Source organism: Somniosus microcephalus, chromosome 2, assembly GCF_052327205.1.
Source record: "Somniosus microcephalus isolate GS21.2 chromosome 2, FLI_Smic_1.0, whole genome shotgun sequence".
Classification (NCBI taxonomy): domain Eukaryota; kingdom Metazoa; phylum Chordata; class Chondrichthyes; order Squaliformes; family Somniosidae; genus Somniosus; species Somniosus microcephalus.
This window is the reverse complement of record NC_140988.1, coordinates 128,929,932-128,944,783: the sequence shown is the minus strand read 5'-3', so window position 1 is coordinate 128,944,783 and position 14,852 is coordinate 128,929,932. Positions and strand designations below refer to the sequence as shown.

The following is a 14,852-nucleotide window of genomic DNA, read 5'->3' as shown; positions in this document are numbered from 1 at the left end:
ACTGAATATCCCGCTGGCGCTCCCGGCTCCTTCCGGGGCGGGACTTCCGGCGCCCAGGCGAGCTTAGCACTCCAAACGGGGCTGTACCGAATTTCTCCCCCAAAGAACTTACATTCTTTAGAGGACAGTCTATTCAAGTCTATATTGTGTTGGTTCACCAACATAATACATGGCTGCTGTGAACAATCTTCATATCTATAACAAGCAGAACTTAATGCGAGGCTACAAAAATATTCAGCGAAGCCAAGGAAAGCCCAATTCCATTATCTTATTCGTGAGGGTTTTATTAATGGGGTATTATTAGTCTACACTTCCTATTCAATGGAAATTTTCTCATGTCTACCCAACCCCTATAAAGATTAATCTTTCTTACCTTTCAAACTACTGGTCTGTTTTGCTTGGATCAATAATTTTCAAAGTTATGGAAATTGCTACTAACTCTCAAGTTTATCCACCACCTTAAAAGTGCTGGCCTAATTTGCTGAACTAAGTGCTAGCATAAGTTTGGCATGGTTGTTCCATTGTTGACTTTGTTGTCTATGTTACGCATTTCTCAAAATCCACATAAACATAGAAAATTGCTGGAAATCCACACTTTGGGCATCTCTAAACTATTTAATAAAGTTTGATACTGTGCACTTCTAAACAAGTTACCATTGTATCACATCTCATTGTAGCTATGTCTATGCCTATTTAGGTTCCTTTCAAATATTTCTATTTCTGATGGCTCATCCTCTGACTATTATTAGCTCTGGAAATCCCCAGGGTTTTATCTCATCTTTCTTCATATCATTGACGTCCTCCACTCATTAACCAACTCGATCCACTCATTTGCTGATAATTCCACTCCATATTCATCAACTTCTTTCAGATTAAAAACCCTCAATGCTTACAAACTCTAGTTATCTTGTAATGCAATAGTTAAACCAAACTATCTTTATCTCTATTCCCTTGGAAGTGCCAATGAAAATTTTGCTTCTTTCAATTTTTAAAATTCACAGGCTTTGAAGTGCTTATGCATTTCTCTGAGAATTCTTTGTCAACTACTTTTACAGAGGCATTAACCCACACCACATAATTTCAAAGGCTACAGTTACTCCATAAGTTTGGCAGAAGATCAGTCAAAATCCTGGAGCAACAGCATAAACAGCTATTTCTGCTAGTCTTCCGCTGAAGGTTCAATGGGACATTAGAATAACCCCCGTGGAAGTTCTAGGCTCTTGAAAATCTAGCCACCAGTTGCAACCTCTTACCTTTCATGAGTCCACACTTACTGCATTGTTCTTCTATAAATATTCTTTCCTAAGTATTGCCACTAAGAAAAAGTAGCGTTCTCTTTTATGCCAAACACTTTTTATCCCCTCAACATCTTTATCAGCCTATCCCAGGTTGGAATATTTCTCCCATATATGGAATGACTTTTCAACACCTCTCTCGAACTCCTGGAAAAAATACAAAATAAAGCTCATCATCTGATAGGCAATCCCTCTCTCACCTCTAATCTTCTCATTTTATGGATACTATTATAGTCAGTACTTTAAAAATCCTGCTTTGCTCCCCCAAACTCTAAATCAATGTCCCACATGCTCCTTCTCCTCTATAGATCCTCACTGAGTTGAAATCAAGACTCATTGCACACTCTAATTTATCCTTTGCCAGGAGCTCAAAATTGCAACATTTCTTACCTCCGTCCTCAGCCTTTCCTTTCCCCATCACCTTCAGGCCAAGCTTAACATCTAATAACTAGTTCTTGATTTTCCTAACTTTGCTTTTACCCTTTTAAACTTGTATTAGGGGGCTTGGTTTTACATCTTGGTTTCTCCAAAAAGTGGGCAGAGAGAAGGATTCTGATTGATTAATCCTTTCAATACTGCATTTATATTAATAATCAGCGTCAAGCCGAAATTCTGCCTTCAGAAGTAATGCTGTGATATAAGTGGAGTGATGCACAAGGCCCCAGAAGCAGGAAACCCCACTTCATAAAATGGGAGTCAAAGTGCCATTGAGGGCAAATATAAATGGTGCTGCCTGTGCTAGTTGACTTCAGGACCTCCACTTTATTCTGGCTACAGGTATGTAGAGCTTATATATAATATAATGGAATCAGGTAAGGAAGAAATTTGTTCGACAAATTTGATGCATGACATTACCTTTGTCGCTGAATCAACAACTGCACCTCTCTCCAATAATTCCTGCACAAGATCCACATGTCCTTCCTTTGCTGCCAGATGCAATGCATTGAGGCCATTCTGCAACAGAAAAGTGCATATACCATTGTACAGCTGCATATCAATAGCACAACATGAATAAATATGAACACTTACATTCTGATGGATTAATGCAAGGAATCATATACACACACTTTATTATCTGAATCCTTCAGTTAAAATGGCATGCTTATCGAAGTTCACTTTTTTATTTGTTTACTAACATGTTTATAGTGACCAATGTCACACTGAACTACATCATTGCAACACTTGTGCATTGATAAAGAGGATGTACTAGAAAGGCTGGCTGTACTTAAAGTAGATAAGTCACCAGGACCAGATGGGATGCACCCTAGGATGCTGAGGCAGGTGAGGGTGGAAATTGCAGAGGTACTCACCATAATCTTACAATCCTCCTTAGATACAAGGGGTGGTGCCAGAGGACTGCAGAACTGCAAATGTTACACCCTTGTTCAAAAAAGGGTGTAAGGATAAACCCAGGAATTATAGACCAGTCAGTTTAACCTCGGTAGTGAGGAAGCTTTTAAAAACGATAATCCAGGACAAAATTAACAGTCACTTGGATAAGTGTGGATTAATTAAGGAAAGCCAGCACAGATTTATTAAAGGCAAATCGTGTTTAACTAACTTGACTGGGTTTTTTGATGAGGTAACAGAGAGGGTTGATGAGGGCAATGCGGTTGATGTGGTGTACATGGACTTCCAAAAGGCGTTTGATAAAGTGCCACATTTGCCAGCAAAGTTGAAGCCCATGGAATAAAAGGGACAGTGGCAGCATGGTTACGAAATTGGCTAAGTGACAGGAAACAGATAGTGGGGAACGGTTGTTTTTCGGACTGAAGGAAGGTATACAGTGGTATTCCCCAAGGGTCAGTACTTGGACCACTGCTTTTCTTGATATATATTAATGACTTGGACTTGGGTGTGCAGGGCACAATTTCAAAATTTGCAGATGACACAAAACCTGGAAGTATACTGAACAGTGAGGCGGATAGTGATAGACTTCAAGAGGACATAGACAGGCTGGTGGAATGGGTGGACATGTGGCAGATGAAATTTAACGCCGAAATGTGCGAAGTGACACATTTTGTTAGGCAATATAAACTAAAAGGTACAATTCTAAAGGGGGTGCATGAACAGAGAGACCTGGGGGTATATGTGCACAAATTGTTGAAGGTGGCACGGCAGGTTGAGAAAGCAGTTAAAAAAGCATACGGGATCCTGGGCTTCATAAATAGAGGCATAGAGTACAAAAGTTATGATGAACCTTTATAAAACACTGGTTCGGCCTCAACTGGAGTATTGTATCCAATTCTGGGCACCGCACTTTAGGAAGGATGTGAAGGCCTTAGAGAGGGTGCAGAAAAGATTTACAAGAATGGTTCCAGGGATGAGGGACTTCAGTTACGTGGATAGACTGGAGAAGCTGGGGTTGTTCTCAACCTTCTCTGCTCTAAGGAGAAGAGATTTGATAGAGGTGTTCAAAATCATGAGGGGTCTAGACAGAGTAGATAGAGAGAAACTGTTCCCATTGGCAGAAGGGTAGGGAACCAGAGGACACAAATTTAAGGGCTGCGATATTGCCGGCGCTCAGGGGGCGGGTTCAAAGGCGGGTCCGCTGTCAAAATCGAAATGATTGACAGTGGGTTGGGAGCCCGCTCCGAACCCGCCTCCATGTAAGTTTCCAAAGTGTCGGGTCTGCGATTTCAGAACAGTCCCGACACCAAGCAGCGGAGGAGGCATTTAAGATAGTTAAATGCTTTTTAAATGCTTGTTAACTACTATTTTGCCAGCCTATTTCTATTTTACCACTTTTTTAACGAGGTTCACGTCATTCGGAGATCACGTCAGGTAAGTAGGATTCTCTATGTTTCCCCATTGCTGTGAATAGGTGACAGCTGCAAAAGTGGTATGAAAGCTACTATTTCACAGCTGTTCACTTTCCAATGTCAGAAGCTTGAGCCTTCAGGACTTGGAAGACACTTTTGAGCTATATGCAGTTTGGAAGTGTTTGTAGTAGACTCTCTATCCATTGTCACCCCCTTGGAGCAAGCTCTCTCACCATTGACAGATTGCTTCTCTCACCTCAACTTCAGCTGCCATAAATTCCAGCAAAATGAAAAAATCTCACCTTAGTCTTCTGAATCCCTCCATCATGATCAGCCCCAAAACCAACATCACCAACAACAATACCAACCTTCTCCGCAATCACCTGATGCTGCACAAGACACAGGGCATCAGCATCCGACAACATTGCTGCCTGGGAGGCCAGCGATGGCATCAGCATGGCCAGATTTATTTCACTTGACACTGTACACCCTGGCTGCCACATAATGCACCAAGCTGACACCATCCCACACCAGCACCATAAAGCATCGCTACAATGTCGAAGTCATTCCTTTCACACTCATCACAATTGGGGCTGGGGTGGGGGGAAGTTATGTCTCAGCATTCAGTGGAACTCACTAAGACACTTCCAAAGGTGAGAACAGATCTGTCCAATAAGGTAAAGTGTTGAAAATACAGATTTCAATGTTTGACAAAACATTAACAGAAACTTCACATGAACATTGGCTAAACCACCCAAGTGCCTACCCTTGTGTGTTGTTAGTTGATATGACTGCACTAGGATGAGGGTGAGTGTGAGGGGTGGCTAGTGAGATGGGAAATGATAATGTAGATAGAGAGGGATGGGTGGGTGCAAGGTAAGTTGGTGTGCGTAAAGATGTGCAGGAGTAGGATAGGGAAGGCAGAGTGATGTGGACGTGATGAGTGGCACAGCAGGATGAGGTTGAGTGTGGCTTTGCAGTAACATTTCGTGATCTACTCAGATCATGGAAAGGCTTGCGCCACTGCAACCTGGTCCTTCTGACGACATCCCTGCTTGTGCCCTCCTGTGCAATGTTCAACCAGGCTGCGTTGATCTCCTGGGGAGGTCACTTCGCCCATGGGAAGGGAAGAGAGCCCCCCTGTTTGCTGTGACTCCCTCAACATATGGAGGGAGTCATGGGAGAGCCTGGGTGCAGCCGTGCACCTCTGTGCAGTGCTTGTCAGTGTTTGCAGCACCTCAATGCTGTAGAACACTGACAGCACAACTGTCGAGATAAATTTGGACATGGTCCCTTTAAGGAAACCGGCTGATGATGCATCATCAAATGATGTCATCTGACCCGCTTCCTATTAATTGGCTGGGAACCTCGCAGGGCGGGCTTAACAAGCCCTATTAACGTAAAATCACTTGGAGAGTGCGGGCTGCAGTAGGCAGCGGGCTGGGACACCGACCCCAGCTGCCCCGGACCCATCTCAGTCAGCGAAATCGCGGCCAAGGTGATTGGCAGAAGGACCAAAGGCAACATAAGGAAAAACTATTTTGCACAGCGAGTGGTTGTGATCTGGAATGCACTGCCTGAAAGGGTGGCGGAGGCAGATTCAATCATGGCTTTCAAAATGGAATTGGATAAGTACCTGAAGGAAAAAGAATTGCAGGGCTACGGGGAAAGGGCGGGGGCATGGGACTAGCTGAAGTGCTCTTGCAGAGAGCCAGCACAGGCTCGAGGGGCTGAATGGCCTCCTTCTGTGCTGTAACCATTCTATGATTGAAAATACACAGCTTTTCTAGCTCATCTGCACCCCAAACGAAAAGAACTGACAAACATTTTTCATCAAATCTCTCATCTTGCAAATTCAAAACTACAGCTATCAAGACTGATCACAGGCCAATTATACTAAATCCTATTAGGTCAAAAATAAAATTATTAATAAATCACGTCAATGCTTGTTTCAAAAATGAATAAAACTAAAACACAATAGGCCGGATCTTGCTGCAGTGGGGCACCTCAGGGCTTTTCCCTGTACCCTCCAGCTCTAAAATTTTTTGCATCATAACTTGCTGGAAGTGCGAGCTGATAACGGCATGGCAAGGTCAGCGGGGCATCTCGGACCTCAGTGAATGACAGGACCAACAGTGTATCTCCTTAATCAATGAGATTTAAGGATTGGGAAATAAACAGTGCAAGGATTGAGAAGAAAGTGTAAGTTAGAGTGGGTGAATTCAATGTCAAATCAGGTAAAGAGAAATAAAGAGAGATTGGATTAAGAGAGAGAAATGAGACAGAAAGGAAAAGTAAGACTTTTTTTAAATTTGACATTTTGACAATTCCCTACCTGAAGGAATGAGACTCCACAATTTTAATTGTTCACTTTCTGGGCAAGAGAATTTAATTGGCAGTCATCAACAATTATCATGTCGCTAAAAGTGTACTAATTACTGTTAATTACAAGACTTAACTTTCTATGCCGAGTTTAATGAACAATTAATGTGCAAATGCAGCAACTTCATGAAAATCACGGGGAGGTTAAGGCCGAGAAGCTAATGGCAGAGCGCTGCAAATTGGCCAGCAACTTGTGGAAAGTATGTAGCCCCAATGGCTCACTTGGGAAAGGAAGAATGTCACTAAGCAATACAGACCAGAAAGTCCAAGCTTAGATTTCACGCTGTGCTCGGTTAGCCCAGGTGGCAGTTGTGGGGCTACAATTGGCCTCAGCAATCCTGGGCAAGGGAGTAAAAAAAAATTAAGTGCAGTTCCTGCTCCTGGTCATTGCACAATGACTTCTATTTCAAAGCGTGTTTGTGTGTGTAGATGCCAGGTGAGGATAGAATTGGGTGAAGGTGTGAAGCCCACCCACCATGTTAGTTTAGTGGTTATGATATAGGACCAGCAGTCCAGAAACTGTGAATTCCCACCTACAATGGCAAGTTGTGAAATTGAATTCAGTAAATCGGGTAATCTGTGGACTTGCCAGAAGAAAATAACTATGAAAGCTTCTGGATTTCTCTTTCAGGAAAAATTTCAGTCACTACTCACCACTCTCCACACAGCATGACAGAGACTGGGAACACGACAGAGTGGTGAATGAAACCTGTATCCCTTCACTTCAATCTGTCACTTTTGCACAAAACATTTTTTCTTTCTCCTACCTAAGTGCCAATCCCATTTATCTTTGTCTTTTCAATCAAACATTTAGCTGCTCCCTTATGTATACTTCTGACTTTTCTTCTGAGTCGACATTCATGAAACTTGATACCAATTTGTTCAAGAAGAAAAGTAATACTCCAAGAATAATAACAGCCTCAAAAATCCATCAACATTTCAACTTGATCCTGCTGTAACTTTGTCGAGGGTCAGCCGGAATCGGCAGAAACTAGGCCGGAACCCAGGTACACTGGATCCTGACCTGTGTGGCTATCAATAAGGCTATCATTGTAAGGGGGCAGGGGTGGGAGAGGGACCCTCTGGGTCAAAAGCTCCCGTGCACCTGATATTCACTGGGACTTGGCACATGGTCATCAGATGCAGACCTGGTGAGACCCCCAGCTCACCAAACATTGTGGAGCCTATCTAGGCTGGGTTTGTGACCAGAATGACCAAAGACCTGGGAGAAAAAAATGTTTTCTTCAATTTTTAATGCAGTCCCCCCACAGAGGCATCGATGACTTGTTTTCAGAGGGGCCCAGCAATCTCTTTCCAACCTTCACGCTCCCCCCCCCCCGCACCGCCCCCCCACCCCCAGCCCTACCCCACTACCCTACCCACTGCTGGCAGCTTTGCAGCTTCTTTTATTTTATACTAGCTGGAGTGCCTGGCGGTGCCAAGGGTTTTTTGAGGGCATGTTGTTATGAAAAAAGTAGAAATAATTTTTATATATATAAATAAATGAGTTTGTCTGTCTGTCTGTGTGGGAAGGAGAGAGAGGGAGAGAGAGAGAGACTGGGGGGGAGAGAGGCCCGGGTATCGAGAGAGAGACTGGGGGGAGAAGAGAGAGACGGGGGGGAGAGAGAGAGTGGGGGGGAGAGAGCGACTGGGGGGAAGAGAGAGAGACTGGGAGGAAGAGAGAGAGAGAGAGACTGGGGGGAGAAGAGAGAGACGGGGGAAGAGAGAGAGAGAGAGGCTGGGGGGAGAAGAGAGAGACTGGGGGGGAGAGAGAGAGAGAGAGACTTGGGGGGAGAGAGAGACTGGGGGAGAGAGAGAGGGAAAGAGAGAGGGGAGGGAGAGAGAGAGAGGGGGAGGGAGAGAGAGAGAGGGGGAGGGAGAGAGAGAGAGAGAGAGGAAAGGAGAGAGAGAGAGAGGAAAGGAGAGAGGGAAGGAGAGAGGGAAGAGGTGGGGGAAAGGGGTGGGTGGGGGAAAGGGGTGGGGGGGAAGGGGTGTTGGGGGGGAAAGGTGGTGTGTGTGGGGGGAAAGGGGTGCGTGTGGGGGGGAAAGGGGGTGTGTGTGGGGGGAAAGGGGGGTGTGGGGGAAAAGGGGTGTTGGTGGGGAAAGGTGGTGTGTGGAGGGGAAAGGGGGGATCTGTGGGGGGGAAAGGGGGGTGTGGGGGGAGGGGGAAAGGGGGGTGTGGGGCCTTAGTGACCCGGAGCCCTGCTCACTTTCGGTCGGGCTCTCGGGCCGCGCGGTTGACGCCGCGGGGAAGGCCGTGCGCGGCGGGTCCCGCTCCGGACCGTCGCAGCGGCTTGCCTGCGGCCTAGTCGAGGGGGGGAAAGCCTGAGTCCCCGGCCCACGGCCGCAAACGGAGCCGAGCCCTGGTACCGGGCCGAGGGGGGGAAAGCCCGAGTCCCCGGCCCGCGGCCGCAAATGTAGCCGAGCCCCGGGACCGGGCCGAGGGGGGGAAAGCCCGAGTCCACGGCTGCATATTGGGCCAGCCGCACCGCGCACCATCGCTGATCCGCTCCGGCCGGCCGCCGCCACTTGAGGAGTTAATGTCTGGAGGTTTGAATAAAGTTGAGAGGAGTGAGGAGGGAAGTCGTCTCTCTGCACCTTTGCTCAAGAATCCTGCTGAAACGCCGAGCGGGAGCGGGATACTGTGCCGGAGCCGCAATGTGGGGGTTTGTTGTGCTGGTGCTGTCGCTGTCTTTATTTTAAAAATGGCGGCGACGTTTCGGGAGGCTGCAGGATTAGGCCCGCCCACAAACGGAATGAAACGCCCCCCGTGACGCACCGATTGGTCAACCATCAGGTCACTGAACTGTAGGATTGGTCAACCATCACGTCACTCAACGCTAATGAGCGGTAGGATTGGTCAACCGCTAATGAGCGGATTTTTGAACGTTTTTTGTATACTGTCTGAACAATTTTTGTCTGACCAAAAAGTAAATATGCCTATGACACTCCCCTGATCATCAGCTTTCTTTTGATATAACATATGTGTAGGTACGCTCTATAACTTTTGAGTGTATAGCGGACAGACAGACAGACATACATACAGACAGATATACATACAGACAGACAGACGGACAGACACCACTATCCTTTTATATATATAGATGGCGGGCACTCTGCATGTGCCTCTAGTGGAACAGGCACTGCTATTTTCAGATTAATTAGGGAACCTCTGCCTGATCGTAGAAAGTTCACCTGTGTAGTGGTGGCGGTCCCCAATAGAGGCCATCCCTGCGTAAGTGCTGGGGTTGCTGGCTCACTGATTTTCAGGGCAATACATTTAGGGATCAGTACTCTGGGGCAGTATTTTCCAATCAAAAGTACCTTACTCCAAAACATCTTTAAAAAAAATAAAATTGTGAATACCTCCTCCCTGCACCAAGATGGTTTCCATTATTCTACTCTCGGGGTAGAAGCCTTCCCAACAATTTCTGTCAACAATTTGATTAGTAAATGAAAATAAAAAGACTAGATTTTATTTGGGAGGACACTTGTAATAAAGTGTATTCATTATCTTTCAAAATGATTATCCTGGAGTATCCCTTTAATCTGTTAAAAATTACTTCTTAATTACATTTTGTTGATAGTTTTGTTAGTTTACAATTATGCCCTTAGGTTCTTTTCAGCTTTGCACAAATCACTTCTCCAGACCCACCCTGTTAATTCACTTCATAATTTTAAATTTTGGATCATGTCCTACCCCAGTCTTTTTTCAAATGAAAATAAACTGAGCTACCTTAGCTTTGTTTTATATCTCAATGAGCCAATACCTAGAACAATCCACATTGCTTTCTTTGAATTCTATTCAGTGGCTCTATGACTTTCATTAGTTTAAGTAATTAAATTGAGACATAGTTACACTCTGGAATTCCCTCCATAAACTTCCCTTCCTCTCCTCTTTTAAGACCCTCCTTATAACCTACCTCTTTGACCAAGCTTGTAATCACCCCTTCTAATATCTCGGTCTTTGGTTCGTGTCAACTTTTGTCTAATTATGTTTCTGTGAAACACCTTGGGGTGTTTTTCCATGTTATAGAATTACTAGTTGCTATTGCAGTGTCATCTTCAAACTTAGGCATTGTAATACAATATTTAAAAAAAATATGAACTTAATCGACAGCATCCCTGATGATTTTTTGGGGTACAGCTAACTGACTAGAACAGTTAAAATTGGCAACTACCATCTGTTTCTATGAACTAGTTAGTTCATTATTCAATTTTTAAATTCCTCTTAGAACAACAACAACTTGCCTTTATATAGCGCCTTTAACATAGCAAAAACATCCCAAGGTGCTTCACTGAAGTGTTATCAGACAAAATTTCACAAAAATTTTACTTCGGCCTTAAATCCTTTGTGAGTAGGGTTGGCAACTCTAGTTGGTTGTATTCTTGGAGATTTGATCATGTGACATCAGATCACATGATGTCTAATCACATAACAATTTGCAAATTTTATTGCATTTACCTTATAAAGTTAGGCCACACATGCTAAACACTTTCCTCTGACTGTTCCATCTGAGCGGAATCCTTGCAATCGGTTTTTACATATGTGGAACATTTCCGAGCTGCCTGTCACTTTTATCAGAAATACTGTCTAGTGTTAGCCATTCAGTATGCATTACTGGCAGAGCCGTATTAAGAATTCTTGGATCATTTTGGAGCTTCATTCCAGCCCCTCAGCTGTAAAGGGGGTTTGAAACTATAACTCTTCAAAATAACATATCTAAAATATGTTAATATATCGAATGAAGCATTAAACTTCTGAGGACTTATGTTTAAACAGTCACGTTAATTGGAAAGCATATCCGTAATGTATTATCACATGGTTTGTCACATGGCTTAGCATGAGCATGCTCAGTTCGCTCTGGCCGAGTAAAGTAAGCACATGGACTAGCAACTCATTGTGTCTCTGTCCTTCATTTGTTCTACCCACATATATTACATTTTTGGCGACGAGGATGGGATCCCAAAGCTATTTTTAGGGATCATGGAAGGACACTGTGTTCAACCTTCAAGTGGAAAAGTTTAAGGTAAATTTCTGACACCTAAACTGAATTTTTGCAATGTTTTACTGTTAATGCTGATGCTAAATTGTCTGTGTTTCACCTTCACGTGTATGTATACACAACAACAGTGACGTTGATTCTCACAGGTACACAGGTAGCGTGCTGAGTCACTGTTCAACGGGATCGGGACAATCATGGCAGCGCCTACAGGATTCATCGGAAGCCTCAGCATGTATGACCGAGCTCGCGAACCATTCAGTTCTTATATTGAGCAGATGGAGATGTTTTTTAGGGCCAATAACATTATTGAGACTGAAGGTGCAGATGAGGATGTTCAAGCTCAAAATAAGTGGGACCATAGTTTTGCTGTATTTGAGAGGGGAATACATACATTTTTTTTTAAGGGGAAAGCAGTGTAATGTATTATCACATGGTTTGTCACATGGCTTAGTATGAGCATGCTCAGTTCACTCTGGCCTAATAAAACAAGCACATGGACTAGCAACTCGTGTCTCTGGCCTTCATTTGTTCTACCCACATATATTACAATATCTATCAAAAAATTATTTCTCATGGAACTATCTGACAGCTCTATAACTAGCATTTCTCAATTTCAAGATGCAACTTGCATTAAATATTTATTTTTCCATATCTTTGGTAAACAGTTGTGTAAAAGGAGTTTTTTCAGATTTAAAACAGGTCAAGGCAGAAAATGTGTATGCCTCCAAGGTGGTAGTGAGCCGCTTTCTTGAACCGCTGCAGTCCATGTGGTGAAGGTACTGTGCTGTTAGGTATGGCGATATATGTCCAAGTCAGGATGGTGTGTGACTTGGAGGGGAACTTGAAGGTAGTGGGGTTCCCATACACCTGCTACCCCTGCCCTTCTAGGTGGTAGAGGTGGCTGGTTTGGGAGGTGCTGTCGAAGAAGCCTTGGCGAGTTGCTGCAGTGCATCCAGTAGATAATACACACTGCAACCATGGTGTGCCGGTGGTGGTGGAAGTGGATGTTTAAGGTGATGGGTTGTCAATCAAGCGGACTGCTTTGTCCTGGATGGTGTCGAGCTTCTTGAGTGTTGTTGGAGCTGCACTCATCCAGGCAAGTGGAGAGTATTCCATCACACTCGTGACTTGTGCCTTGTAGACGGTGGAAAGGCTTTGGGAAGTCAGGAGGTGGGGCACTCACTGCAGAATACCCAGTCTCTGACCTATTCTAGTAGTCACAGCATTTATCTGTCTGGTCCAGCTAAGTTTCTGGTCAATGGTGACCCCCAGGATGTTGATGGTGGGGCATTCAGCGATGGTAATGCAATTGAATGTCAAGGGGAGGTGTTTAGACTCTCTCTTGTTGGAAATAGTCATTGCCTGGCACTTGTGTGGCTTGAATATTACTTGCTACTTATCAGGCCAAGCCTGGATGTTGTCCAGGTCTTGCTGCAAGAGGTCTCCAGTGGGATGTAGTGAATTAGGTGCATTGGCCTTTTTACTATCCTTGATTATTTCTAGAAGCTAGTTTAAACTTTCTGAAAAGCCGATTTTCTTCAGTATCCAGGGGACAAATTGCTTCCTGCAAATTTGAATTTTGATAGCAAGAAATGTTAATGTCAAATCATACAGGAAAATTTAGAATGAGTTACTAAGTTCACCAGCTGACATACAAAGAGGTCCTTCTGCAGCTGAGCACCAGGCACTCTAAAATAGATAGGGCGTATTCCAGCACATCACCTATTCGGAGTAGGGGCATCTGCCATTAACCCCCCAGAATCACAGATTAGTTCCTAATAACATTGGAGCTGGGGATAATCATGCTTGGAGCAGAGAATGCGGGGTGGGGCCCCACAATACCTAAACTTGAGAGCCCAGCACCACACGAGGTACACAAGATAACGTTACAAATACCAACCGCCCTGTTCCCAATACGATTTCCCACTTGAGAGAAGGTTTTTAAATTGAAATAGCTTTAATATATTTTTATTTTATTTTGAGTTTTTCCAATTGATTAATTTAATTAATTATTACTGCAAGTTCCCTGACTGAAGTTACCCTATCTCCGTGAATGCAAAAGTACTTTTCTCCCTGGTTATTAGCAGCAGTGCCCAGGAGATCAATCCTTCATTCCTGGAGATTCCCGGACAATCCAAGAGGATTGGCATCCCTATTTGTGAGTGTCCATAGCTTATTTGAAGCAACACATGCTAACCTAAACCATGTTACATCTTCAAAATATTCCACTAAATTTGTTAAGCATGATTTGCCTATCAGAAACTCCTGGCACTCAATACTGGCCTCCTTGCTGCCCTACTGTTTGGCGGGAACACAAATCACATAATTGCGTCACCCACCACGATCTTGGAATGAGTCAGTAAATAGGCCTCCAGGGCCCCCGGCCAGAAACAGGCGGGAGCCTCGTTATTGTATCTGGGTCCTTTGAAGCACCTAGAACCCTGATGCAATTTTTGAATTAATGCGCACAGTTCCCACACTGCAAAAGCTCTGCCCACTCAGTGATGCGAAAAGCCACCAAAGCAGCAGATCATAAAGGGACTGTTCGAGGCGACTCCAAAACTGCCACAGGTAAGTGTTTTCAAGTATTTTTGTGGGGCCAGGGGAAGCTCCTTCTGCGCCTCCACAAGAATCTTCCTGCCGCTCCCGTTGCCTGGCTCTCCCTTTTAAATTATAACTGCCACCTCGGCTCCATGGAAAAGGTGGCAAATTTCTCGGTTCCCAACTCCCCCCCACCCTGCCGATAGGCAAGCTGCCTGTGAGCGCCTGTTTTGCGCTGGCAGCTCATCGATTTTATTTTAATATAAGGCCCGACCATGTCTGGGTCCCCGGGGAACTTCACTGGGCGGGCGATGGGTTTGCTCCATCCACTGTCCGCCTGATGAAAGGAGTCAGATTCACTCTCTTTACTCTCTCAAATATTGCAGGTTAAATCAGAGGCTTACAGCCTCATTATAATACTTGAAGAGCCAACCCGCCTGCCCCCTCTGCCCCCTGTCCTGCCTCCGTTAAATCTGAAAGTGGGTGAGTTGGGGTTGGGATTCAGGTTTTTTTAATACTTTTAACATCCCATCCGACCCCAACACACCCGGTTTTTGGGGTTAATATACCCCCTTGTATCTCTGTAACCAATCAGATTGAAGAATGAGCAGCGCAGAGTCTGGCAGTGTACACTGGAATATGGAATTCAATGTCAAATCAAGTACATGAAGCGACATAGAGAAAGTGAAAGATTGGATTAAGAGAGATATAAGAGACAATAAGAAAAAGTAAAAAAAATGCATTTAAGTTTTTTTGAATCACCAAAGTAATCTGAAGGAATGAGGCATCACACTTGTAAAAGATAATTTTCAGTGTCAGAGATGTTGTTTGGCAGTAATTAAGACCATGCTGTTAAAAGGGTACTT

The 14,852-nt window shown here is 44.4% G+C and overlaps 1 protein-coding gene across 33 annotated transcripts in view; it reads right to left on the bottom strand.

Annotated features, from left to right (window-relative positions):
* The window catches only part of ank2b (ankyrin 2b, neuronal), a 1,120,520-nt gene that overhangs the window by 395,466 nt on the left and 710,202 nt on the right, over window positions 1-14,852 (bottom strand). For all 33 annotated transcript variants that reach the window (XM_085962266.1, XM_085962253.1, XM_085962237.1 and 30 more), the window contains one exon: window positions 2,151-2,249. In XM_085962266.1, coding sequence (XP_085818392.1) covers window positions 2,151-2,249 — 99 coding nt within the window. The remainder of the gene's footprint in view (window positions 1-2,150; window positions 2,250-14,852) is intronic.